Genomic DNA, 25,138 nt, shown 5'->3' on the forward strand with positions numbered 1-25,138 from the left:
ATAGAAATCAATGCACTTAGCAAAGCGAGTCATGAGTAGGCCGTTCGTTGGAGGCTGGGCGAAGGAGGCGAGAAGCCAATGGCTGCTTTCGTCTGGGATGTGAGCGCAGACATATTATACACAGTACCATAATATCGACCGACATCTGAACGTCAAGACGAGAAGATGTCTTAAAACATTGTAGCTTGGAAATCAGCGAGTCAGTCGAGGGTCTGTCTCCATGCGAACGGCGTCTTTCACGTGCATCGAAGTACCACCAATGCAGACATCCCATGATGATCTCGGATTTTGACAGATGCAGGTGCATGTGCTCACCAGATGCAGCATCAGCTACTCAGCGAAGACGTCCAGACGCATGGATCAAAGCGTAGTCCACTACTCATAGCGATTGTAATTCTTTTTTACACATACATCGAGAGAGTATGTTGGGCTTTGGGTGGCCACCCCACAGAGTATAGATCATCAAAGAATGACAGCGAAGAGGAAGAGCATCGGACTTTGATCACGGCGATGGCAGAGAAAGTCTAGCAAAGCTGGAACGCAGGAAGTCGGTCGACATACTGAGAACTTGGTGCTAAACGCGGCTCAGCATTGGAATACGCTGATGGCTGACAGTAAAATTGTCCAGCGCATCACCGATATGATGCATTAAGCCACTCTGTGAGAGGATTGGGGGCGCCTATATAGGCTTATGCACAATGCCGTAACATCATGCACATCTGGACCTGCCATGTGTCTCTTATGGACATATTGATAGAGTCTCTTCCGAATGGCTGGCTGAAACTATTTTCTCTTGGTCCACGTATTCATGTCGGCCCCTCTATAAGGCGGCTTACTGGATGTTATTCGAACATTGGGTTGTCGGGCATCAAGTTGGCTTGGACTTATGCAATAGCGCACTTGCCCTGCAGTTCATGCCCATTGATTCTCTTTTTCTGCATTATCGGGAAGAACAGTTATCATTTTCTACTGGTATATGAGTTCACATGCCCCCGAGATTGATCTGAGCCATGACCGTCTGCTTTGATGGAAATGACTGGTCTACCCAAGATATCTGGGTCTAAAGAAACGGCATCCTATTTGGTCGTCCAAGAGCTGTGAGAGCACAAGTCTTTTCCCACACGCACATTGGAGCAGATAAAATGGACTCTTCAAAGTATACCTACGAAGACTACACCATCGGCTGGGTCTGCGCCCTGCCGAACGAGCAGGCAGCCGCAATGTTCATGCTCGACGAGAGACACGAGGACCTCCCCAACCCATCAGGCGATTACAACGCGTACACCCTCGGAAGCATCGGCAAACACAAGGTTGTCATTGCCGGCCTACCCAAGGGCAGATACGGCAACACCAGCTCAGCAACAGTGGCAACGCGCATGGTGTCCACGTTTCCCAACATCAAGTTCGGCTTGATGGTGGGCGTCGGCGGTGGCATTCCCCAGAAAACCCGCCTCGGAGACGTGGTCATCAGCTGTCCTACTGCCTCGGAGCCGGGCGTTGTCCAGTGGGATATGGGCAGAGCAGAGCACAGCGGCAACTTCAGGAGAACTGGGTCGTTGGCTCCTCCGCCAACGTCTTTGCTCACAGCCTTGGGAAAGTTTGAAGCCGATCAGATGGCTTCGCGCACAAAGATGCTCGGGTACCTGGATGATATGAGATGGATGCCGAACGTTCGGAAAAGCTTCTTAAAGTCAGATTCGCTCAAGGACGTCCTGTACAAGTCGGAATACAGCCATGTTGAGGGAGACGATTGCACCCACTGCGACCCGAGGATGGTGGTTGATAGAGAGCCGAGAGAAGAGGACTTGGTGATTCACTGCGGTCTCATTGCATCGGGCAACCAAGTCATCAAGGACGCCATGCTTCGCGATAGCCTCTATCGGAAGTTTGATGAGAACCTCTTGTGCATTGAGATGGAGGCTGCGGGGCTGATGAACGAGTTTCCCTGTATCGTCATCCGAGGGATCTGCGACTATGCCGATTCTCACAAGAACAGAAAGTGGCAAGACTATGCCGCAGCAGTTGCATCAGCGTGTGCAAAGGCGTATCTGACAGTGGTGCCGGCGGGCGAGGTTGATAAGCTTCAACGAGTTCAAGGCAGGTTGACATTTGGAAGATCCCTCTTGGTAGATGTGTGCCCTTGCTAACATTTTCGAGCAGTTTCCATCACTCCTGATGTTTTCAGCGGCGCAAAGAACCTTGTGACGAATATCTGGGATAAGAAAAGCATCTTTGCTTCATCTGGTATGTTTCCCTACGCGTGCCTGCTCTATGCCATTGTTTATTGACCTGTTATAGCTAAGAAGGGGCCTTCTGACGGGGTCGAATCCGCCGATAAAGATGGATTGTCGGAAAATTCGACACCAGCCACTACTCAGTTGGATCAGACAGGCTCTGATGCCAAGTCTACAGAGCTCCCTGATGCCAAACCGGGAGTATCTGGCCTCGGCAGCAACGCGCCTACAAAACCAGATGTGGAATCATGGTTCCGAGAAGCATCAGTCCATCTAGCGAAGATGGTAAAAGAGGGACAGGTTGAGGCTGCAATGGCAAATTTACTCATGGGATTGAATCAACTGCAGATTTCCCAGAAGGGAAAAGGCATTCCGAAAGATGTCCATCCCAGCAACATCCCACAAACACCTCCAATGTCGCCAACGGGGGCAAACAGTCTGTCCAACGAGTTCAACGGATGTGCGGAGGATCCTCGTGGGCTTGCATCGAGAAGAAGCAGCTGCGTTCCCACGCAGTCTCCTCCAGCATGCAGATACAAAGATGCCTCTACTCAGACTAAGCCTCTGCAGGAACTGCTGCAAGAACTGCTGCAGGAAGAGCAGGGAAACCCGCCTTTAGCGAGGAGCCAGACGTTTCCTAGTGCTATGCGCGTTACCCAAGCTGCCTTCTCTCAAAAGCCTGCTCAGGCATTTCCTCAAGCATTTCCTCAAGCATTCCCTCACGCATACCCTCAAGCATCTTCTCCATCACCTTCTCAACCACCTCCATATACCGAGTATGGCAGCAATGCGTACGACGGTGACCATGGGGCATTGGACAACAACTATTACCAAGCGCAACCACCACGACCTCCCGTGTTCCGAGGGCAGTCTGTTCCAGCGAATGGCTACGGGAATCTCTACCAACAAGATTACAATGCTCGTCCGATTGCACGGGGACACAGCTTAGATGAGGGAGCAAATGGCTTTCAATTTGCAAACGCAAATGGCTACATGAACCCACACGGCCCTCAGATGCATCCGAGCTACACCGGGGTCCCTACACATATGGCCCACCCCCAGCAGCACACAGCTGGAAATTTCCATCAAGGTCAAGGATATGGTCCTGTGGAATGGAATCATGGAAACCCTGCCCAGAATCGAATGGTTCAAGGTCACAATCAAGCCGCCTACCCTCAGTACCAGTACGCACCGATTGCAGAGCTTGATGCATGTAATTGTGACGGCTGTTACGATGACTACTAGAGAGTTTGAGCCTTGTCTAAGGAATTGTATGTGATAGAATACAAGCACACCGAATGTATTATGAATCCAACACGGTCTGCGTGACCCTTCTCGCAATGGCCTATGAATGATAGTTTGTGAGAACTGTTCATTCTCCTGTTTCGCCAAGTATCTCACAGCATAGGTACCTAGGAAATGCTGAAGATACTCCCGTTAATACTTTGTACATCTACACTTATTGTGTCTTGAAGTTGTTTGCTCTTCATTCTTGCAATTACATGATAGATTTTGAGCATCGTAACATAGCTAGTATTGTTGTATTTACTCACGAATAGGTAGGGACCAGTCAAATCGGTCGATATTCTGGCTCGGATCTCTGGCATTGTCTACTGATGGCGAAATCCACGTGAATTGGCGCCACCTCGCTACACGATAATTCTCAGAGCCTCTGAGTATATTTCCGTACTGTGGCTGAATCAAGGTTTAGGGCCCTCCAAGCTAAAGGTCACAGTCAAGGTTCGAAGTAAGCTTAATTATTATGATGAACGTCGCCAAAAGTGGTCATATTAGTGGGCTTAACGTTCATAGATTCAAGGCTGCAGGAGCCTTGCTTGGCTTGTTATCACATCATGGAAGCGCCGAATGGAGGCCACGCGACGCTCTACCTCGATTGCACTTGGAGTTTCTACGCAAGAGTGGCAGTACTCGAATAGATCATGCCTCGAACAGACTTCTCTGAAATACGAAAGGACTGAACGCTCGGATCAGAAGCTTCAATACAAGACAGGTACGTGGCATCGGTCAATAGTGCATAGTGGCTCGGAAGCTCCTCCTCCAGATGTGGGAATGTTGGCCATCCCCTAGAGTTTCAAGCTCGGCGTCAAACCACCTTTGTATATAACGAGATGTTATCCTGGTGCTGGAAATGATAGACTCACCCAGCTGCCTTGAGTGCTGTGCTAAGCCGCTTCCACTGCTAAGCTTTTGGGCTCTCGTGGTTGCTATACCCAGTTCATGATGGCTAAGGAGTATACACCATTTACAGAAGGGACTTCGATACTCAGTACGCCTCAGACTATGCCGCCACCTCAAACTCTATGATAATAGTATTGAATAGTCTCTGATGAGATCTTCCAACGAGATCCCTCTACAGAAGCCTATAAAAGGGGGCCTTCCCTCCCAAAAGAAAAAAAAAAAAAAAAAAAATGAGAAGATACCTTCATCCCCCAGATATATCCCATTCTCAAAACAGCTCCAAGAATCTTTTAAGCAACATCATAATCAACCTATCACCAAGATGTCTGCTGAATGCCCCCGTTTCGAAACTGCCAAGGACAGGGTCCTTTGGGAACTGCACCGCTTGGAGGGCATGGACGCAGTGATAGAGCTCCTGGACAACATCAACAACAGGAATCGTCTCCTCTGCATCCAGGGAGCAATTGTTCCCGAGCAGCGCTTACACACGGTTATCCTTGGTAATACGGGAAGAGGTAAGTCCCCAGCTGCCCGGGTCGTTGATATAGTACAACAAAGGACTGACATTGTCGGAACAGGGAAAACCAGCGCTGGCCAGCTATTTGGGCAATACATGCGATGCACCAGCATGGTCGGTTCAAACACCTACAAAGAGGTGACTGGATCGAAGCTCCTGCGCATGGGGCCTAAAAGAATCGAGCAATTGTTCCGCCCGCCTCCCGTGGATGCAACAGTCAGACGGCGCAGGCTTCTCGCCATCAACGATATGCGTCCCACGCAGAATCCTGCCATCGACGTGAATGATCCCGCCAATTTCACCCTCAATCGGGGTTGCCTCCATAGAGGGGGCGTTCTATTCATTGACGACGCGGACCAGCTCGTGGGATCGCATGCCGGAAGAGCCGGGCAGATAATCCTCCACATCCTCCAAGAAGCAATGGACACCCTTATTGGCGACTTGCTCATCGTCTTTGCGGGTTGTGAAGAGGAGATGAAGCCCCTTTTCGAGCAAAACCCAGCCTTGAAAGCCCGGATTCCTCACATCGTCCGTCTTGAAGAATTCAGCGGTTCTCAAATGCTCGGGATGCTCCTCGACCTAATCGACGAGAGGTTCCAGGGAAAGATGACCGCTGAAGGCGACCTGGATGGAGAATTTATGCAAGCGGCTGTTCGTCAAGTAGGCCGAGGGCGAGGCGAGAAGGGATTTGGCAATGCGTATGCCGTTAAGAACTTGCTGGATGAGATATGCGCACGCCAAGCAAAGAGAGTCTGCGCCAAGTACGATCTCAGGGATGTGTCCCCTGGCAGAGATGTACTCTTCCATCTCATAAAGGAAGACATCCTTGGGCCTGATTCCTGAGATAAAATGACCATCGAGAAAGAGGCTTAGGAATGGTCTTCGAGCCGCAGATTCTCTGCGACACTCTTGAGATGGAATTGGTCAGTGTATGTTTGTTTGGAGATCAGGCGGTGACGTTTTTGCAAAGAATAATTGGACTGCTGTTTCATGTTTGAGGCCTGGCTGTTTATTCTTATATATGATTAAAGAGCGGAGTTTTCAGGCCCGTTTACCTCTCTATTGATCGGAGCAGTTACCTAGTCAGAACTCGGTTTTGCAATAGAGCGGACGCATGCTCACGACTCTTTCAGTCCGTCATCCAGCCCTTATTTCCTGATTCCATCCCTTAACAGTTCTAAACATTGGCCAATACGGTGTACAGCTCGCATAATAATTACTTTCAATTAGATTCAAGATCACAACAGTTGACTGACTATCTCTATACGTAAGCCACAACTCTACCTCTCATGTAGTAGCCTTTGCTCCTTTGCCTAGTCAGCGCGCAGGACAGAGAAAGAATTGGGTGTAAAGACACCATATGGATCAGCTGCCTTCCTGGCCCTCTGAATCCTCTGGTACTTTACCTCATCCTCGTAGTAGTGTGGCCAAACGCTATGAAGATTATAGCTGCCCCATGATCCCCAGAGGACGCGTCGATCCTGCGTGCTGAAATACTTGTTCTCACCAATACCCTGCTCTTCGTTGATAGCCGCCCATGCCTCTGCCTGCTCCTTGTGACCGTTTCCAGGAACATAGAAGTTATCGAGAATCAAGACCACTGTCGAGTCTCGCCACTAATTGTTTCATCAGCTGGCAACATTATCCTCTCCAAGATTTTGATTACTTACACTGTATGCGCTTCTTCCATCGTCGTTGACCCTAAAGCGAGAGTTCTTCCCGCCATACGGCTGTACTTGAGCAGCGATATAATGTCCCGTGGTCTTGACCACCTCGTCCACGCGTCCGGCCGTCCACTTCACCCAGCCATTCTTGCTCAGGTTCGTGGCAGCGGTTAGGTAAGTACGCTTCACATAAGGAAGATTGTATTCACGATCTTTGCGGAAGATCCACTCAGCTGTCAGTTCCGACATGGGTCTGACTCTATCGTCGGTGATCACGGCACCGTCCTTGAGCTTGCCAAACCACGTATCATCTGGTTTGTCGATGGTGCTGAATGGCACCCACTGTGCATAGATGACGATCAAAGACATAAGTGAAGTTCCGTCCAGTCTGCAAAGCCCAGACTTTTGCTTAGTAAGTCGCTTCAGGTCGAAGATGCCGTCGAGAGGGTAGTCCTCACTGATCACTGTGATGCACAGATCATAGTTGCGAGGGAAGTCTTCGTCGTCGTTCATCTCGGCCAAGACTTGTAGGAGCTTCTGAAGAGATTCTGGTGTGTACATATGGAGACACTTGAGGCCTCGGGAGCCCCGATAGTCTGCATCTTGATAGACCTTGAGCGTGATGTGGGTCAGGACTCCCAGATTTCCAGGGCTGCCGCCAGTCCAAGCGAAGAACTCGTCAGGGTGGCTCGCTGGAGTGATCTTTTTCTCGGTGCCGTTGTGATCTATGAACTCAAGCTCGACAATATGGTCTCCCATCAATCCAAAGCTGCGGCCCAGTTGACCATAGCCCCCAGTTTGAGCATGACCGCCCATGCACACAGACTGGCACTGCCCATGCGGAACGAACAGATGGTTCGCGCCCAAGAAAGAATTGAACTCGAGCAAGCTCCAGCTGACACTGACGCGAACATGGGTTTCATCGTCAAGTTGTATGAGCGACAGATCTTGTCCGGGGACCTTGAAAGTGTTCCGAAGGTCTAGCTGGATGTTGGATTGACCTGTGGACGAGGCGCCGCTGTACTGATGGCCGCCACTGCGTATGGCTATAGCTTTGCCATTTTCCTTGGCGTAGGCAATTACGGCCTTGATGTCCTTGGAGTTCAAGGCACGGACGATGTGTCCAGGATGCATATCGTGATCATTTTCATGAGTGGACGTGGCGTACTGTTGCCTCCATTGCTCATAGCTCGCAGTGCCAATTTCGCTTTGCTCGCCGCTGATGCCAGGAATAGGCGCCATTTCCTCGAATGAAGCGTCAGATGTTTGGCTATGTCAAAAGAGATTTGTATTTACGATGAATATTGTCCTCGAGATTACAATCTGGAGCGACATTGGACGGGCAATTTATACTTGAAGCTTTGCTCTTTCTTTTTCCATTCTCATAGGTAATCAGACAAAAGACTCCTTTTCAACCATCATATGATTAACAAGCCACAAACTCAGAGATCAGTTATGCCGAGTTGCTGATGAAGTTTGTGATACAGAGATGCGTCCACCCCAACTGTGGTATCATCTGAGGCTCTGCAAAGGTGATGGTACCACCATACATAATCAGTCTCCAGCGTATCGGGTGTCGTCTGGGCATGTTTGTGTAGCCGCACTAAGATTCTGGTAGCCATTTCCGGCAATGCGTGGACTGTGATAGCCTCATTCACGCATTCGTGAGCGTCAGCCTTGGTTTTATACGAACGCTTACTCCCTCTGTCGGTCACATGGAATGTCCGTCTTAAGTTCTGCCATCGTTGCCACGGCCTGTGTAGCCAACAGTTACTTCATGCCGCTGACCCAACTCCGTTCGCCTGACTTCTGACAGAAGGTCCACAAAATGGTGACATGCCGAGTTGGAAGAGCATCGTTGGAGAACTGATAGGAAGGAATGTGACGGGATTGGGCAGCCAGGATGCAGCCAGGATGCAGCCTGACGACATGGCGGCAGAACCCACACGGCTCTGCATGCATTTCAGCTGGCCATGGGACAGACGTGCAGTTCGGTGATACCTGATCAAGGGAATTATTTGTCAGAAGCAGATTTCTCAGAACCAACAGCCGAATTGCAGTTCATCTATCTACTCTTCCAGCAGGTTGTGTCGTGCTGTCAAGAAGCCAGATATCGAAGAGCAAAGACCCCTGCCACTTTCAACCGTATCAGAAGCATATCAAATACGACCAAATAATAATGAGTTATCTTACACGAAATGACACCCAGCATCCTATGCTTGTCGAGAGTCTCCGTTTGTTCGCCACCATGCATGCTCCCCATAATTCTTCCCCATTCGTGGAGGAAATTGAGTGCCTTCAGCCGCATGTGTACCTAACTCCCGCCCTTCTCGTCCATGCTCTTCACCCCAGTCCATCGAAGCCGCTGCTGAGAACCAAAGATTGCCGATTGAAACCCCATTGGAACAAGAGAGAATTGTGAAATATGATAGTGTCTGACATTCATGAACCACCGCTGCCAGTAGAAGTTCCCACAAACACCACAAGCACCGCAGCGTACGTGGCCGTAGAGACCAGCGTGTCGACATTAGAAACGCGGACGCCAAACGACAGAAGCAGAGAGAAGATGATGACGGCAACAGACACCGTCACCAAGCTCTTTGTTTGCGACGGGTCGAGCGTCATGATGATCATGGGCGCGACGAGAAACACCGGCCCGATGAAAGAGATGATGAACCGGGCGAGGCGGTCGACAAACGGCGAGACTGTACGGGGAGGCTTTCCTTCGGGGAACGCGCCTTCGCCCTTTTCGAGGCACTTTGACCGCGAGAAGGCGAGGTTGTCGGGGATGTACTTCATTAGAGATTCTCGAATGGGGTCGATGTTTGCGTTGACGTCCTGACAGTACGCGTAGTGCGTCTCGAACGGATCGTCAAAGTCCAGCTCGGAGTCGAAGAACCTCTGTAGCAGAAGTTTGCGATGCGGGATGCTCGTCTTTTCCACGCTCTTCATGTTCCTGAGAAACTGATAGTCGCGTATGGCCGTCGCTTTTTTGCCCTTGTGTCAGCAGCCGCTTCATTTCAACCGTAGCACTTCGCATGAGGGGTGCGTATAGGCCTTACCATAATGCTTCAGGCCAACTCTGAGTTCCTCGAGTGACTCGGCATCTGATACATGCTTCCGCTGAATGCGCTTCTTTAGTGCCACCAGCTTGAGCTGTAGCTCGACGATATTGAGGCGCTGGAGAAACTCCAGACGGAGGAAGTGAAAGTCCTCCTCCTCATTGAGAGATCTGACCACATAGTCCAAGATCTTTGAGCCCTCTCCTTCGGCCTCCATGGGCTGCCACTGTGATTGTAGAGTAGACTTTGGATAAACTCCAGCAACTCGAATATTGGCCATTTTCCGCGTGAGGACATGCCTTTTCTTTTCATACAATGACATACAGAGCTCCGTGACCCGTCCCCCACCCAAGAGAGGGGCGCGGCTCTTCTTCTCGTCATTCTATGCGTCCGGGAGAAGCAAATCAGCAGCGTACACGTCGAGCTGCATACAGCATACTGCAGAATTGCACAAGGCCATCAACTCAGCAGCCTCCATGCATGTATATGAGAAGCATCTCCCCTCTAACCCCGCTTTTCGCTGAAGAAGACAGCTCCCACGAACTTTCCACAAGCCACCCATTGCTGCCGGGGGAGCACGGGAGACAGGAATAATGATGAGTGCAGTGTCTTCTTCATACTCAGACTCGCGCGAGTTGCTGGGCGTCCCTAGAGACGCTCATTCGTTCAGATCGTCTTACCACAGGTTAGCCAGCAAATGTCGTCGCAAGGCCTCCTCTCCATCGATTCCGACGACGACAGCGCTCGTCTCTGCGGCGTTGACTTCAGCAGCGCCGGTCGTCAAATTCGAGGCTCGCCGGCCGCGCGTGTTGTTCGTGCCAGAGACTGCGACCAAGCCTTCACATTCCACCAGCACACTTTCACATTCCCCTTCCGTGAGCCAGGCATCGTTTACCACGGCTGTCGAGGGTCAAGGTGCCCCTCTGCCGACTCCGACTCCGTCTCCAGGCCCTACTCCAGCCCGCGTGCGCCCTCGCATTTCCATCCGCACAACTTCCAATGATGAAGGCTTTCCTCGCAAGACTACGGCTGCTGCCAAAGAAGCACTTTGGATGAACAGCAGCAAAGATTCACTAGTCTCTCCAACACCATCATCTGCAACACCAGCGTCACCGACATCGCCATGGCTGGAGGTCCCTACTTCACCCCACAGTCCTCGGCGAAATCGCTTTAGTCGAGGACATTCACCTATCCGCCCTCTGCGCAATGCATCTCAAGACTCTCACACTTCGCAAGCTTCCTTCAAGACCACAAAATCCCATGTGTCGAACAACTTTGAGTACATCTTACAAGCCATGGGAAGCATGGTCGACGATCACGTCAGACAGCTGCGAGGCTCATTTCTTTCCCCTGTTAGCAGGTCATCGAGACTGCCAAGAGACCATTGTCGGGAGACTCTGGTTTCCTTTCAACAGGAGATTCACGCCCTTCTCCAGAGGCACGCTACGGATGGTACAAATAGTGAGTATCTCCAGACCACCCATTTAAGAGTAGTTCGGATGCTGAACTTGTCGTGTTTTCTAGCTCTCCGCTACCGTTCGCTCTGGGAGCTGTATCATGAGCTAAGAGAGAAGCTTGTCAGCTTTCAACGTGACCTGTCAGCCGAGAGGATCAGTGACAACTACTGTGAAGATTTCTGTCAGAGTATTGAGAGTTATAAACATCGGCTGGCTTCTTCTGTAGCCAATACGTGGTGACTGGGAAAAGGGAAAAGAAGCAGGAGCAAAATTGTATTTGACGACTTAATTGTACGAGTTATGTTGGTTTGTGCTTGTCATACACCTAGCTGGCACGCCAAAACTGGCCCGTACCTCGGTGACTGCAAGAAATATTCAATTTTCTTTGCAATATCATATCCAAACTTTGAATGGCAAGATTTTCCAAGCGCTGAATAGAAGTCCACTTGGCGTCGTGACTCAATTGCGAATGATGCGCCTTGAGAAGAGAGATCCAATCAGATATGCGAAATATGGCTTATATTCATTGTATAATCGCGTGTGCTATGCGTTACTCAAGACATTTTCCGGTATTGTTGAGTATTCTGTTTCAACCATATAAGAAGTAGCCTCACGATGAGAAGCAGGCACAAGGGTTCGCTGAATATCGATGCTGATCATCTAACTATCTGCTCTGTCGCTCTATGTTCAAGAGTGCCCATCCATATCAGGCCTTGTGAAATTATCACTGTCCTCACTGAGCGTTGCAAAGAGCCTGGAAAGCAGGGAAAGCCTGGTCTGGAGTACAGATGTTAGTATTTCTCTCCTCTCCCCAAGTCGTCATGTTTTGCATTCCACATGTTGAAGTCAGGACACCTACTCTCAGCAACATCCTCTCCACAAGCGGCAATCACACAAGACTGTCCCGAAGCAGCAACCGCGTCAGCGCTGTTGCAAGCGCAGGCGTAGTCCATAGCTGCGCAATCGGTGACAGAGGTGATGGCGGTTTGGAAGCAACCAAGTGCACAGCTGGGGATGTCGCTAGCAGTCTGGCCGTAGACTGCTGCGGCAAAGGAAACGATTGCGAGAGCGAACTTCATCTTGAAAGACGGGGTGAATGTTTTTGTCGTTGTGGGTAAGAAGCTGTTAGGTGTGAGATTGTTTGTTCGGTGCTTGATCTGAGAATATCCAACGGCGAGAGACCTGTCTTTATAGTCACTCATGACAATACGCCACCGAGTAAACCCGTCACCGCCCTGTTGGTATCCATGTTCTGGTCTTTGAGTGTTCCACTTGAACCTTGACAGATATGGAGATTCTCCGTGAAGATGATGATGCAGATCTCATTTCTTCTGCTGCAGTCCTCCCATGCTCCCCATCATCCAGACGAGCATGCTGCAAACATTGGTGCTTGACCACACGGAAACCCCGTCCCTCGGATTCCTCGGTCACTTTTTACTGTGGTTTACATCGGCTCCGGTGTGAGTCCCTCCGTAAGGTATGATTGACTCAGAACGTCGAAGTCTTGAAGAGGAAAAAGCAATGTTTACCCCTGAAGACGCAGACCAGAAAACTCAAATCATGACTTCTATCAACGTCATCTATAAGCCACCACCACTCTACATACGCTCAGGTATACAGAGACTTATCACCTTTACACCTCGTCCTTACATAACGATTACTACCTTCTCGTTTAACTTCAGGTAATAGTCTCTCGTCGGCCACTTTGAGGATCAATTACAAGTCCTGTCCCATCGGCTACTTTCGATGTCAAGTACGAATATTCCGGGAGTAACTTTCTTCCCATTTGGCTCCAACGGGACCATCAAAAGATTCCCCGCGCATTAACTCTCTACTATATGCAGTTGATCGATGTCCCCCAATACCGATGTTAGTGTCGGCAGATGTCAACACTAGACGTGGCCTCATCACATACGGAATATTACTTGCCACGTTCCATGCACCCCGGATAGAACCGGGGTCAGTTGCCATTTCCCGAAGCCGGATCTACATTACACTCCAGAGTACCTCCGTAGGATATCCCAGTCCTGAGTGTGGGGTATGAAGTCGGACGGGGCCCGAGAGAGGCCGACGATCCGTGGATCGGTAGAGGAGAAGTACTTGGATGGGGATCGAGAGATACTTGTTGATATAGAGCTGCCAGTGTCGTCGCAAGGCTATGAATGAACATGAACTGAGTGTCCATATCTCAGAAACACCTACATGTTATGCTTTAATAGAATGGTAGAGAATGTATAAGAGGCGGAACGTATTATGAACGCGAGTGTGATAACCGTGCCTTACCATGCCCTTGTTCTGCATACCGTGTCCTCGCGTCATCTACGAGATTGCAGAATCGGCGGTGCAATTCCAAGTTGAGAGCAGAAAGTAATCCGGGGTAGTTTACGGAGAAACCTGAACCTGTGCAGATGAGCGGCATCGCCGAATGCACAAGTATTTGGCTGGGGTCTTTGCCGACCATCCGCGCCGTAGTGTTCCCCATGAGTCAACCTAGATGATAACGAATGGTGAGGTGACTTTGTCTGCGGGCTGCCGCGCTTGACGAAAATGTCATGATTCCATGTAAACTCAAGCCATGACCTTTCGGGGAGGGAGACTCCTCCTTCATCCTAGCTATGTACATATCTGCTACAACACGTCTTACTCACGAGATGGATATCCTGCCACTCACTATAAGTGGTAGGAAAGCCAGACCGAGATATTCCATCTTCTTCTTACGAAAGACCAACTACCTCATAGTTCCAGTTGCAAGTAGCGTTGGAGCTCTGTGCTGCTACCTGCTTTGTCCCCGTGGCTGTAGCAACCACCGAGCCAGCGCTATTGACGACTTGGATATACTGCCCCCCGCCAACGCTCAATCCTGGGACAGCACGATAGTTGAGCCCAGTAGAGCCAGCAAAGCTGCCAATGAGCTGGTTGTTACTGTACACCTTGATGGTGTAGCCATTCGACGGCAGTATAACAGCATAGTTGACCGTGTCCTGACCCTGCTGGTAGTTCTGGATCGACGGCGAACAGCTGGCGCTCGTCAGCAACGTCCGGTACCACAATGAACCAACGGGAGCTGATCCAGGAGGCAGAATCTGGCTGCCGCTGGTGGCCGTGCCGCTCTTATATGCCTTGATGAAAGGCGTCACCAGCTGCTGCCATCCGGTGTGGTCGAACCCATTCGCGTAATCACCAATTGTCGAGCCTGCAATCTGTTCCGGGAAGAAGTTCCCAACGTAATGGCCCTCACCCGCGTCGTTCCATGTGATTAGTTCTACAAGATCGGGCTTGAGTGCCAGGACTTGCTCAAAGCGCTGCGGCAAGTTGACTTCGCCGATGCGATACCAGTCCTGGCCGGCGCCGAGGTACTTGAACTGGAAGCTAGACACGGCTGTTGACATGTTAGTTGACTTAAATAAAGTATAACAGATATTGGGATGAATGCTCACGCATCATGAAGACTTTGTTGGCTGCGTGTGCCTGCTGAAGAAGGTTCTGGTCAACGGTGTCTGACACGTTCGAGATGGTGGTACCTGGGTCAGGCCATGCCGACTCCCAGCTAAAGACACCATCAACAGAAGGATAGCTGGAAAAGAAATTGTCCGGCCAGCCGCTCCAATCGCCAAAACTGGGAACAAAGTACGGGTTGATGCCCTGAGCTTGCAGAGGCTGTTGAAAGCCCGACACCCAGTCCGAGTTTGCAATGAAGCCACCGTCATATGTGCTGACAAAGGGCCGACCGTTGATGGTGTAGTATGACGGGCGGGAAATGTAGTTGAGCAGAAAGGGTGGGATTTGCGACGGCGTGATGGTCCGCCAGCTCATGTCGAACGACATGAAGAGTTTGAAGCCGTTCTGATCTGCTGCATCAAACAGGTACTGCGTCGCATTTAGCGCCCATGGGGACGTGATGTCGTGCGTGTTGAGCGCAAAAGCGTCAAAGCCGACTGCTTTTGCGTCTTTGACATCTTGAACTGCTTCATCTGCGGTCATGCTGCCAACCATGTAATGCGCGAACCTAGAAAACGGAAGCCTGAGATCAGTATCGGTTGTTCCCAGTTTTGGAATTCAGTAATTGCACGTACACTGCTCTCGGCACCGCAGTCGACGTTGGCCCGCTTGACATGCTTGACTTTGTGGAGGTTGATCTGACTGTCGTCTGAGCCGATGAAGTAGTGGTCTTCGATGCAGGAACCGATGTGGCCGGGCTGCCCGTTCCTTTGCTCACCTGTAATACACAGTTAAGGAAGAAGCTTCGCGTTGCGACAAGACTCGCCACTTACCAATGAGGCAGTAGAATAGCCAGAAGGAACCGAAGGCACGCAAACGCCAGCTACAGATCCTCCAGGGATGAACGCTCCAGTCAGGCCAACCTCGCAGCAGAATCCGTTTCCGAAACTCCCTGTCCACAACGACCAGGCGGGACTTGCGCAACTGGGCGCACCTTCAACACTACCCCGACAGTTGCTTGCTATTGAGAAGAAGAAAGAAAGCCAGTTTTAGTACGTCGCTGTTGTCGTTCAACTTCACATACAACTCACTTGTAGGGCAGCAGGCAGTCACTTCTCCGTTTCCGGTCGCCTGGCAATGTGAAGTTGCAGGGCAGCAGGACCCGTTTCCGCATGATTGGGTTCCGGAAGGGCATGTAGAAGATTGCAAGGACCAGCCTTGGCCGGCGACAGCCCGGTTCTGGAGAGAAGAGACCACGGCCGAAACAGCCGGAGACGCAAGGGTTCCCGCAACAATAAAAGAGACCAGAGCCCTCATCGTTGCTCGAAAATGGCAGATGATACTGTAGACCGAAGAGCTCTCAAGAGCTTGCAATTTATGTTACATCCCTTCCGTCCTTGCAGACATTCAGGCTTATATAGGTATGTCTCCAAGTGCATCCTACACGTATTCGGGACTCAACTCCTGGCAATATTGCTCCGGGCACAGAGAAGCATCCACTAACCTCATTCTGTCTATGCCGAGCGCAGGAACGAATACCGATGCCGAGAATCCTCCCAACGCACATCTCGATCGGAGTTGCGAAGGACAATCCCTTAGCATCTTCTTGGATGGGATTGCCTTGAGCAACAGAGCACGAAGTTCGGACAAAAGCACCCCGCATTCTCGCTTCACGTGGGCCCGAATCGGCCCGCCTTTGATGCTAACGGCCCGTGGGATTCGAATTCCTGGAGAGCTTCTAGGCTGTTGTGTACGTGTATTCAGCCCCCCATTACATCCGTTTATTTTCCATATAGTATACCATAACTGACGCGTCTCTACGTGAATTGTCAAAGTCAGGCGGTAAATGCAGGTACGAGGCTCTGAGAACAGAGCAAGCAGTTGGTCCATATATGTAGATCCATCTGTGAAGTGCTACAGCATCTTCCCAGATGGATGATGGGGTGTGGAGAAGATCCTTGCATGACACCCTAAACCCTGCCAGATCCATCTACAGGCACCTTAGCATACGGAGAAGATGTACATATATAGTTGTCCTGCCGCGAGGAAGCAGCATACTAGCTGTCTTTTGAGACCAAGCGTCTATGCATAGACTCGGTTAACGATTCCTGGAACACGGCTCATATGCGACGGAAACTGAAAGAATCCTTTCGCGACGAGCCGTCTCCGTTGAACGCAATCGGCCAATTTTACTCGTACTCGTACTATGCTTCGCTCAACCTGGATGCTGGCCAAGATTACGGCCTGCGGGGCTTTGCGACGCAGTCCGGTGGCTATTGGGAATCCTGTGGCTTGAGGGTACAACTACATTTCTCTTGCCATGGTGAGTGATGAGACACTGCTCGGGCAGTCGAGCTGAGAAGCCGTATCAAACAGCCTACATGCTATCGCCGTCAGCGGGCTACACTTGCCAGCTACCCCAGAAGAGAAGGACAATCAACAATTCCAATTACCCAATAGATGCGCATTTGGTTACCGTCCTACATACAACATACAAAGAGAATAAGACCAGAAAGGGACGAAATTGCCGAGTAGTAGTTTCCTTATTGTTTCTTTTACACCTTTTTCATCACCAAGACAACAGCTTGGGATGTTAAAATTGCAGCCAAGCAAGCTGCTCATCATCCGTAACAAAGACTCTTCAGCGAGGTCGCTATTGCACTTCTTCCTCCAAGTCACTGGTTACTAGCATAAAGCTACCCTTGCATCAATCAAAACATCCCGGCACCTCATATCGTGCCTATGAAGAGAAATGAAAGATTGATGCCGTATCGAGGACACAGATAGTCATGATTTCCAAACTTATTCGCGGCAGACTATTGAGCAAAGTACATGTACGTCTTATCCGAAACAGCAGAAGGGTAGCCGACTCGTAAGTCATTGACATATTGGCCCAACTATTTTTCTGACAGTTCTTGATCGTTGATAGTTGATGTCAAGTCCAAACTGGGGTTCTGCTATCGTTTCCGGCTCGCCCTGTCGTGACATCTCCTGGAGGGATATGGAGTGATACAGCAACGAGCCAGATGTATCAGCCTACAATATTATCTTACCTAAGGTACGCACGGTATGTAGCCTACTAGTACCTGCGTAGGTCAGATCTCACTCCTTTTCTCCAACTGCCCTATTTTAGCTTATGATAAAGTCTGATGGATTAGATCTCGATCACGCCTAGTACATAGATCCAAGGGGTCACGGTGCGGCTGAATGTGCTGATTAACTTTTATTATATTCGGTAGTTGTACTGGAGGTTTGAAGCTGAGCACTAAACTGCAGCCCTTGGCTCCGACTTGTACCAGCCTCCCCCTTCGCTGTATGCCCCATTTTCCATTGCACGACACAGACAGATAACTCCTGACCTTTCTAGCAATCATTCAGTCTATCGTGCTCATTGACCAGGCGCAAACAAATCGATTCTCTTTTTGTCCATCCCTCAGGAACAGTGAAGTCATCGGTTCCATCCGGTCTTTGCAGGGTAGCGAGTACGTGACACTGTACGGGACCAGTTACCGACGGGGCACCTCTCCGCATTCTGATGGACGAATCACAGCGTTGCGAATGCCCGGTTTGCCACTCAGCTCCAGCGGTTCAGCCGCCTGCAGCCGCTGTTGTCTCACTGTAGCTTATCGATACCGAATGAGGTCACGACGGGGTACCGGTGCTGCTGCGGCCCAGTAGCGGATACCTGGCGGTACACCGACGCCCGGGTCGCGCCTCGATCCGGAGATCCGCATGCCGATCGTCCGTCAGTCCAACGTCGAGTGAAGCACGTCTCGCTTTCCACCCTGTTCCATTCCTTGCTTCTGTGCATCATCGACAAAACCCCCCTCAATGGGCTGCAACTCCATCCACGACCCGTCTGTGATGGCTCACCAGCTCGACAGCTAGCATCATCTACAGTCAACTGCTCTCCCACCACCTCAATCATCACTTGATCCAGTCACGGTCCATCGCAATTGGTCTCGTCAAGGCGCTGTGCTGCCCCAGGTGGAGCGGTGAAACCAACCTTGAACGCTGAGGTCGCCATCATCGCCATGTCCGAGCCGGATCTGATCGGGGCGGTTGGCAGCCCAAACAGCCCCGACAGCGTGCATCGACAGGCCGCCATTCTCGACCGCCATCTCCCCGAGGGCTACTCGGCCGACCCAGAGGTCAGCCTGGCCAACGGGCCCGTCGAAGTCCCTGTAGAGCCCATCGTCGGCTCTGCATCAGCGAGCCAACGCGGTGCCTTTGACTCCCCTGCGACAGCCTCAGCGACGGAGTTGGGAGGCTCCAACAGCAATGGCAATGGGAACAATGGCAGCAGCGATGCAACACCAACCCTCGAGACGCTCGAGTCCTCGCTCAAGCTCCAGGGCGGCGACATCCATCGCGACATGTTCAAGATCAAGGCCAAAGCCGGCTCCCTCCGCCGATCCAACACCTTCTCCCACCGTCGCTCGCCCGACCTGAGCCCGGCAGGCGAGTTGACGCACTCCGAGCAGCTCGAACCCGGCGGCTTCAGGCGGCAGCACCTGCGTCGTCGAGCTCGACAGAGGCGGCAGAGCGGGATGATTGTGGCCAACACCTTCGTGGACTTCCTCGACCTATACGGCAGCTTTGCCGGCGAAGCGCTCGACGATACGGACGATGATGATGAATCTGCCGTCACTGATGAGGCGGAGGAAGCCGCTGACGAACGGCGTCCGCTGCTTGGGAGACCGAGGGCCGATCGTCGGAGAAGCTCCCGACGTCTCGGCCGTGAGGGTGACGCGAGCACAGTCAAGACCTTCTTCACGCTTCTAAAAGCTTTCATCGGCACAGGCATCCTATTCCTGCCCAAGGCGTTTCGAAACGGAGGTATTCTCTTCTCTTCGCTGGCGCTTATCTCCGTATCCCTGGTCAATTGCTTCTGCTTCCGCTTGCTCCTTGACTGCCGCCACAAGTACGGCGGTGGCTATGGAGACATTGGCGAAGCCGTCGTTGGCCCCCGGTTCCGAAGCTTGATCCTCGCGTCGATTGCCATCTCTCAGCTTGGATTTGTTTGCTCGGGCATCATCTTTACTGCTGAAAACCTCTTCTCTTTCCTCGACGCCGTCACTCATGGCCTCGGTCACTTGGGGGTCTCGGGTCTGATTGCGCTTCAGTTCCTCCCTCTCATCCCACTGGCCTTGATCCGCAACATCTCCAAGCTGGGCCCTGTCGCTTTGGTAGCGGACGCCTTCATCCTCATTGGACTCGTGTATATCTGGTACTACGACATTGGAAGTCTCGTCAGACACGGCATGGAGCCGAGCGTCAAGCTCTTCAACCCTTCCGACTTTCCCCTGACGCTGGGCTCGGCCATCTTTACATTTGAAGGCATCGGCCTGATCCTTCCGATCCAGTCGAGCATGAAGAAGCCCCATCACTTCAAGGGTCTCCTCTACTTTGTCATGCTCCTCATCACGGCCATCTTCACATCGGTTGGAGCACTCTGCTACGCGACCTTTGGAGAAAACACCAAGATTCAAATCATCTCCAACTTTCCCCAGGACTCGCCTTTTGTCAATGCAGTCCAGTTTCTCTACTCGTTGGCCGTGCTGGCCGGTGAGCCTGTGCAGCTGTTCCCCGCGGTCCGTATTCTGGAGACGTCGATATTCGGAGAACGCGCCACTGGTAAAAAGAGCGCGGCAATCAAGTGGAAGAAGAACGGCCTCCGGACCCTGACCATTGCCGTATGCATTGGCGTGGCGGTGGTGGGAGCGAGTGATTTGGACAAGTTTGTGGCGCTGACGGGGTCTTTTGCCTGCATCCCTTTGGTCTACATGTACCCGGCATTTTTGCATTTCAAGGGCGTTGCTGAGAGCAGGTGGGAGAAGACTTTCGATGTCGTGACGATGGTGGTGGGAGCAGTTGCCATGGTCTATACGACATCCGTCATTGTGTTGCAATGGATTCAAGGCTGACCATATTGGCATGTGGACGGATTGACGAGGATGTACGTGTACGATGAGGTGGCGTCTTGACATGCTTTCAGCATTGAATTGTTTGTCCTTGAGCGGTGTATCACGAGTGTAGCTCGTTGTTTTCTTATTTGTACTACCACTAGCGATCAATTGAGGTTATTTGAGACCATCAACAGAATCTCCTTTGAATTCAATCGTGTCAAAGATGGCAATTGTCCCCTACTGGTGTCAGTCCTGATGAACGATTGATTAGTTGGCGGGGTTTACGGTGTCCCGCAACAGGTGAAGCCAGCAAAGGCATGGAGATGTGTATTTGATACACTCATTGATAGCTTTCTTTTTATTTTATTTCATCAATTGTTGTAGATACATATGTCGAGACAGCATGATTTGCTCCTCTTGTCTTCGGAGCTTAACCTCTACGTAACCCCTGTTTGCTAGAGGGACCCCTAGAGACATTGCGAGTAATCTATAATTCAACGGTTAGCATCTCAGAACGCTTCCATCTGGCATAATGACACTTACAGTCGTTGCTGTACTGGCATGTAGTACCCGCCGCGCAAGTCTTGCAGCCCGTGTACCCAATGCCATTGCACTGGCCATAATGCGTCTGCGTGCAGCTCGGGCTGCTCGAAGTCGTCGAGGACCTCCTAGTAGTCGACAAGGTCGTGCTGGAAGCAGGCGGCGGGGGCGGAGGAGGAGGAGTTGTACCAGTCGAGTTGGTAGTAGACCCAATGTCTCCCCAGCGGATGTTAGAGAACACAACATGCGTGTTGGGGTTGTTAGCCAGGATGTTGGTCGGGTTGCCCTCGGTGCTGCTGCAAGGGCCCGCGCTGCCGCTGTCGAGCCAGTTCATGTACTGGCTGTTGTCGTTCCAGATGCTAAACACGAGCACCATGCCGCTGCTCAGGGCCTTGCCCATGGTGGTGAGGCCGAGGCGGACGGGCACGACGAGATGGTGTCGCCGCCGGGCTTGGCGCTGGGGATGTCGACGCCGTTTTGCCTGTACTTGCGGGTGATGCTGACGAGGTTGCCCGAGGGCGAGCCGTTGTCCGTGTTGAACTGGGTGATGATGGTGAAGGGCTTGGAGGTGTCGACGGTGTCTCCGGGGCCGAAGTAGCTGGAGGGGAGAGTGTCAGTCATGCTTCGTGCTAGGAGTTGTCTGTGTCGCGGCGCATTGTATGAAAGAGACAGCCCCTGAGAGCAGCCATGAGGAGGGGGAAAAGGAAGGGCATTGACTCACTTCGGGTAGCCGCTGCCATAGGGGTTGAAGCCGCAACCGGCAGAGTGGCCGTGCAGGAATGGGGAGTTAACGCATTGGCCCTCGAGTTGCCTTCGAGGATATCCATCTCGTTGCAGCAGAAGCCCTGGTGGCTGGTGTTGAGGGTGCCGTTCCTCCAGGTCTGGACGGGGCACTGGGCATCGCAGTAGCCGCTCCCGTAGTTGGCGCCGGCCGTGTTATACTGGTTGGCGCCTCCCGTCTCGTCCATCTCGGACAGGTAGAGCGAGCCGTTCTCTCCACAAGGCAGGGCCGAGAGGTCGACGTCGAAGCTCAGCTCCTGGCCGTTGAGCTTCAACAAGACATACTCGCCATCAGAGTCCAGGAGATACAGCCGAGGAGAGACGCTGCTGTATCCGCCAGAGCTGCTGGGCATGTACTGGTTCATGGTGAGGGAGGCGCCCGAGGTCTGGACACCCGAAGCGGCGTAGTCGACGCCCTCGATGAAGCAGTTCTTGCCACAGGTCGCCTCGTCGGGGCAGAGGGTGGTGTTGACGCCGCCGTTGACGGTGCACGAGTTGTAGTTTGCGTCGTGCATCCAGCGGTAGTTCCAGTCGAGGACCACCGAGGTGTCCTGAGCCACGCATCCCCCGGACTTTGTACACTTGTAGGTTGTCAACTTGGGGTGGACCTCGGGGGTGCTGGTACCTGGTTGCTGGGCTGCGACGAGCCGGGCAATGGCCAGGATGGCCGTGGTCAACGGCAGTGTAACTGAGGGCGCCATTTTGGACAACTATAAGGGACTAAGAAAGGAGGAAGGGCCTTGGGCGGAACGATCTGGATGACGACAAGACGAAGTTGCAGTCTCTTTGTCTTTATAAGTTTGAGGTCGTACATAGCATACGTGTGTTTCTTCGATACGGAACTCGGCATTCAATCAGCTCGGAGTCGAAACGACTACTGATTTCACACTGCCTGTTAGGCTATGAGACCTTGGAAATAGCCTCCAAGACCCGATAGGTTGACCCGGAGAATCTGAGCAGAAACCAGGCTTTTTGCCGTCTTCTACAGGCCCGATGTTACTGTCGTATGCTCTGGAAGGGGCATCATGGGAAAATAAAAAGAAATGAAACAGGGGCTGGTGTCTCACTACTATCTCCTGCTCGAGCCGTTATATTGACATAGGACTTTCCGCCCCGTCGATAGTACTTTTAGCAAAAATCTCGGCAAAATCATACTGTATCATCGTTTGAAATAACGGATAATTGGCAAAAGGAAACGAGCAAGGAACAGTTTACAGATTATGCTAAGGCTCTATTGTATACAATCAATCATTTAGCCTGATTGGTCAGGCTCTATACAAGTGATGCATATTGGGAAATAGTCAGTTGCACTTGTCTACATCTTCCCCTGGCTAGATGGTCATTTACTTGAGTCGTTTCTCTGATTCAATTCTTACCACGTTCCCGCAACGAGTCTCATTGGCTCGCTTGAGCCGCATCATACGGAGCCGTTATCCTCCTGGGATCTGGCAGTATCGCTTCCATCTTGGAATCTGTCCACATCCACGCCTTCACACAATGCATAGCTCGTCTAACCGGTATTTTGTCTTTTTGACCTAGGCATAGATTGGCATGTGGTAGCTTGCCTATCTTTTCGATTCAACCAACCCAGCAACTACAACTATTGTTTCTCTATGAGTGGTCTGTATCTAGATCGAAACCGTCAGAATACAGTCTTGTTCGTTCTTATAATGTTCTTACATAACAGTATAGGCGCTGGGGCTATTGGGTCATGTTGCGCACAATATGATCCCGCCTCTTCATAGGAGAGTCCATAGTGTCATCATAATTTGTGTGTACTCATGATACGCTTGATCCAACTGGGCTGGGCCAGATATCAATATCATTTTCTCTCGAAATGACTAAAGTATGGCCATGATTTGCCAAGCTCTTTGCTTCCCACAAACTACCAGAGACTCATAATGCAGAATGGACACTATAGCTTGAACAAGCTGCTTCGGATCCATCGAAAATTGGTGATGGCGCGCCACGGCGTTATGAAGTCGTCTGGTGAGTGTTCTGATGAAAGCTAGAAAGAGACCAACTCGTCGAATCACAAGAGAAAACGCCATTGGCGCACCATTACGTAGCGTTCATGAAGCCCATCAAAGTATAGAAAGAGCTGATATCTTCTCAAAGACCTGCGAATGTTATTCATCACTTTCAACTCAGACGTCACGTATTTCAAAATGCATCGTTTGCGGTTTCTACGTCGATTACTAGGCAAAGGCCGCCGCCATCACAGGGACCACGACCAGAAGCATCCCAGCGCCGCTATTCTCCAGCTTCCGCTAGATATTCTGCTTCTGATCACCGACAACCTGGCTTTGCATGATACATTTCTCCTGTCACACACCTGTAAAGCACTTCGGCAAGTTACATTTCAAGACTGGGATGCTGACATCTCACGGCTTCCCTTTGAAGATCAGATTGCGTTTTGGGCAGGACTGGCTTACACCTTACCAAACCGCTGGGCCTGTCTGCAATGCTGCAAACTACATCCTATCAATATCTCAGATGTGCCCGCGGCCTTCCGGACTGTCAGGAACAGGGCTTTTCCTTGCAGCATTGACTACTCTCGAGGAATCGAAATCGAAGGGTATTCTGTCCAGCACTACCACGTACAGTTTGCACTCAAGCTCTCTCGCCTGGGCAATGTACATCAACAATACCTTGCGGCCCTGATGGATTCTTATACGCGCACGGGGCCATCACTCATACCGCCGCTAGCAGAGTCCTATGCCGCAGAGCCCAGGATCATCAATGAACGATTTATTCTACGTGAAGAGTGGAAAATCAGCAATAATACGAGTACCGCTTTGCCACTCCTCTGGGACAATACAGACTTACATATCCCAGTCTGCCCGCACATGCGTATGTCAGGCGGACCCGCGAGGTCTCGCAGCTGGAAGGAATCGTCCATCCATTGGATGGTGCGAGTGTCTAATAGTATGCAGCAGCGCGAAGGATCCGTCCTGCTCAAAGAAATCACTTTGCTCGAGGATGGCATTGCATTGGCTTACGAATCCCCTGGCCAGTGGATCTTCAATTCTTGTCTACACTGTCCTACAGATTTCGCCATCATGATTTCTACAGATGAGCAAGAGGCGACAATCCGGGCTTGGCACGACTTTGGGGTGGAAGGGTCACCATTGGATATTAGTTGGAAGGAACATGTGAAAGATGAAGCCACACATTATTTTGACGTAGGTCCCTATCTGGATTATCCTCACGGTGGTGTCCGGGAGTCATGGTTGGAGGGAATTTCTCATGAGACCGGGACTAATCAAGCAAAGCTGCCGAGCTTCTTCACGAAGCTGATAGATACCCTGAGTCAAGTACAGTATTAGATATCAAGC

The 25,138-nt window shown here is 51.3% G+C and overlaps 10 protein-coding genes across 10 annotated transcripts; 5 read left to right on the forward strand and 5 right to left on the reverse strand.

The window, feature by feature from the left end:
• Positions 1-1,142: 1,142 nt before the first annotated feature.
• On the forward strand, positions 1,143-2,147 carry BBK36DRAFT_1121049 (purine and uridine phosphorylase; the record flags this gene model as incomplete). The annotated part of the gene is made up of 1 exon (XM_024890778.1): positions 1,143-2,147. The coding sequence occupies one exon, from the start codon at positions 1,143-1,145 to the stop codon at positions 2,145-2,147; it is 1,005 nt and encodes a 334-aa protein (XP_024749202.1).
• Positions 2,148-4,755: 2,608 nt separating this feature from the next.
• Positions 4,756-5,793, forward strand: BBK36DRAFT_1120338 (P-loop containing nucleoside triphosphate hydrolase protein; the record flags this gene model as incomplete). The annotated part of the gene is made up of 2 exons (XM_024890684.1): positions 4,756-4,948; positions 5,012-5,793. 2 exons carry the CDS (start codon positions 4,756-4,758, stop codon positions 5,791-5,793), a joined length of 975 nt encoding a protein of 324 aa, XP_024749203.1.
• Positions 5,794-6,263: 470 nt separating this feature from the next.
• BBK36DRAFT_1141811 (FAD-binding domain-containing protein) lies at positions 6,264-7,856 on the reverse strand (the record flags this gene model as incomplete). The annotated part of the gene is made up of 2 exons (XM_024893480.1): positions 6,264-6,566; positions 6,621-7,856. 2 exons carry the CDS (start codon positions 7,854-7,856, stop codon positions 6,264-6,266), a joined length of 1,539 nt encoding a protein of 512 aa, XP_024749204.1.
• A 1,200-nt stretch (positions 7,857-9,056) lies between these two features.
• On the reverse strand, positions 9,057-9,893 carry BBK36DRAFT_1160007 (hypothetical protein; the record flags this gene model as incomplete). The annotated part of the gene is made up of 2 exons (XM_024894255.1): positions 9,057-9,601; positions 9,677-9,893. 2 exons carry the CDS (start codon positions 9,891-9,893, stop codon positions 9,057-9,059), a joined length of 762 nt encoding a protein of 253 aa, XP_024749205.1.
• Positions 9,894-10,272: 379 nt separating this feature from the next.
• Positions 10,273-11,373, forward strand: BBK36DRAFT_1120028 (hypothetical protein; the record flags this gene model as incomplete). The annotated part of the gene is made up of 2 exons (XM_024890646.1): positions 10,273-11,137; positions 11,201-11,373. 2 exons carry the CDS (start codon positions 10,273-10,275, stop codon positions 11,371-11,373), a joined length of 1,038 nt encoding a protein of 345 aa, XP_024749206.1.
• A 493-nt stretch (positions 11,374-11,866) lies between these two features.
• BBK36DRAFT_5235 (hypothetical protein) lies at positions 11,867-12,212 on the reverse strand (the record flags this gene model as incomplete). The annotated part of the gene is made up of 2 exons (XM_024898202.1): positions 11,867-11,910; positions 11,993-12,212. The coding sequence occupies 2 exons, from the start codon at positions 12,210-12,212 to the stop codon at positions 11,867-11,869; spliced, it is 264 nt and encodes an 87-aa protein (XP_024749207.1).
• A 1,635-nt stretch (positions 12,213-13,847) lies between these two features.
• BBK36DRAFT_1169575 (glycoside hydrolase family 71 protein) lies at positions 13,848-15,888 on the reverse strand (the record flags this gene model as incomplete). Its single annotated transcript, XM_024895336.1, has 5 exons — positions 13,848-14,512; positions 14,571-15,154; positions 15,246-15,349; positions 15,405-15,592; positions 15,663-15,888. 5 exons carry the CDS (start codon positions 15,886-15,888, stop codon positions 13,848-13,850), a joined length of 1,767 nt encoding a protein of 588 aa, XP_024749208.1.
• A 2,717-nt stretch (positions 15,889-18,605) lies between these two features.
• On the forward strand, positions 18,606-20,498 carry BBK36DRAFT_1141814 (transmembrane amino acid transporter protein; the record flags this gene model as incomplete). Its single annotated transcript, XM_024893481.1, has 1 exon — positions 18,606-20,498. One exon carries the CDS (start codon positions 18,606-18,608, stop codon positions 20,496-20,498), a length of 1,893 nt encoding a protein of 630 aa, XP_024749209.1.
• Positions 20,499-20,947: 449 nt separating this feature from the next.
• Positions 20,948-22,501, reverse strand: BBK36DRAFT_1160011 (carbohydrate-binding module family 1 protein; the record flags this gene model as incomplete). The annotated part of the gene is made up of 4 exons (XM_024894256.1): positions 20,948-20,967; positions 21,024-21,379; positions 21,442-21,649; positions 21,742-22,501. The coding sequence occupies 4 exons, from the start codon at positions 22,499-22,501 to the stop codon at positions 20,948-20,950; spliced, it is 1,344 nt and encodes a 447-aa protein (XP_024749210.1).
• Positions 22,502-23,968: 1,467 nt separating this feature from the next.
• BBK36DRAFT_1120850 (hypothetical protein) lies at positions 23,969-25,129 on the forward strand (the record flags this gene model as incomplete). Its single annotated transcript, XM_024890749.1, has 1 exon — positions 23,969-25,129. One exon carries the CDS (start codon positions 23,969-23,971, stop codon positions 25,127-25,129), a length of 1,161 nt encoding a protein of 386 aa, XP_024749211.1.
• Between the last annotated feature and the right edge of the window lie 9 nt (positions 25,130-25,138).

The sequence above is a fragment of the Trichoderma citrinoviride genome (assembly GCF_003025115.1).
Source record: "Trichoderma citrinoviride strain TUCIM 6016 unplaced genomic scaffold BBK36scaffold_8, whole genome shotgun sequence".
Taxonomy (NCBI): domain Eukaryota; kingdom Fungi; phylum Ascomycota; class Sordariomycetes; order Hypocreales; family Hypocreaceae; genus Trichoderma; species Trichoderma citrinoviride.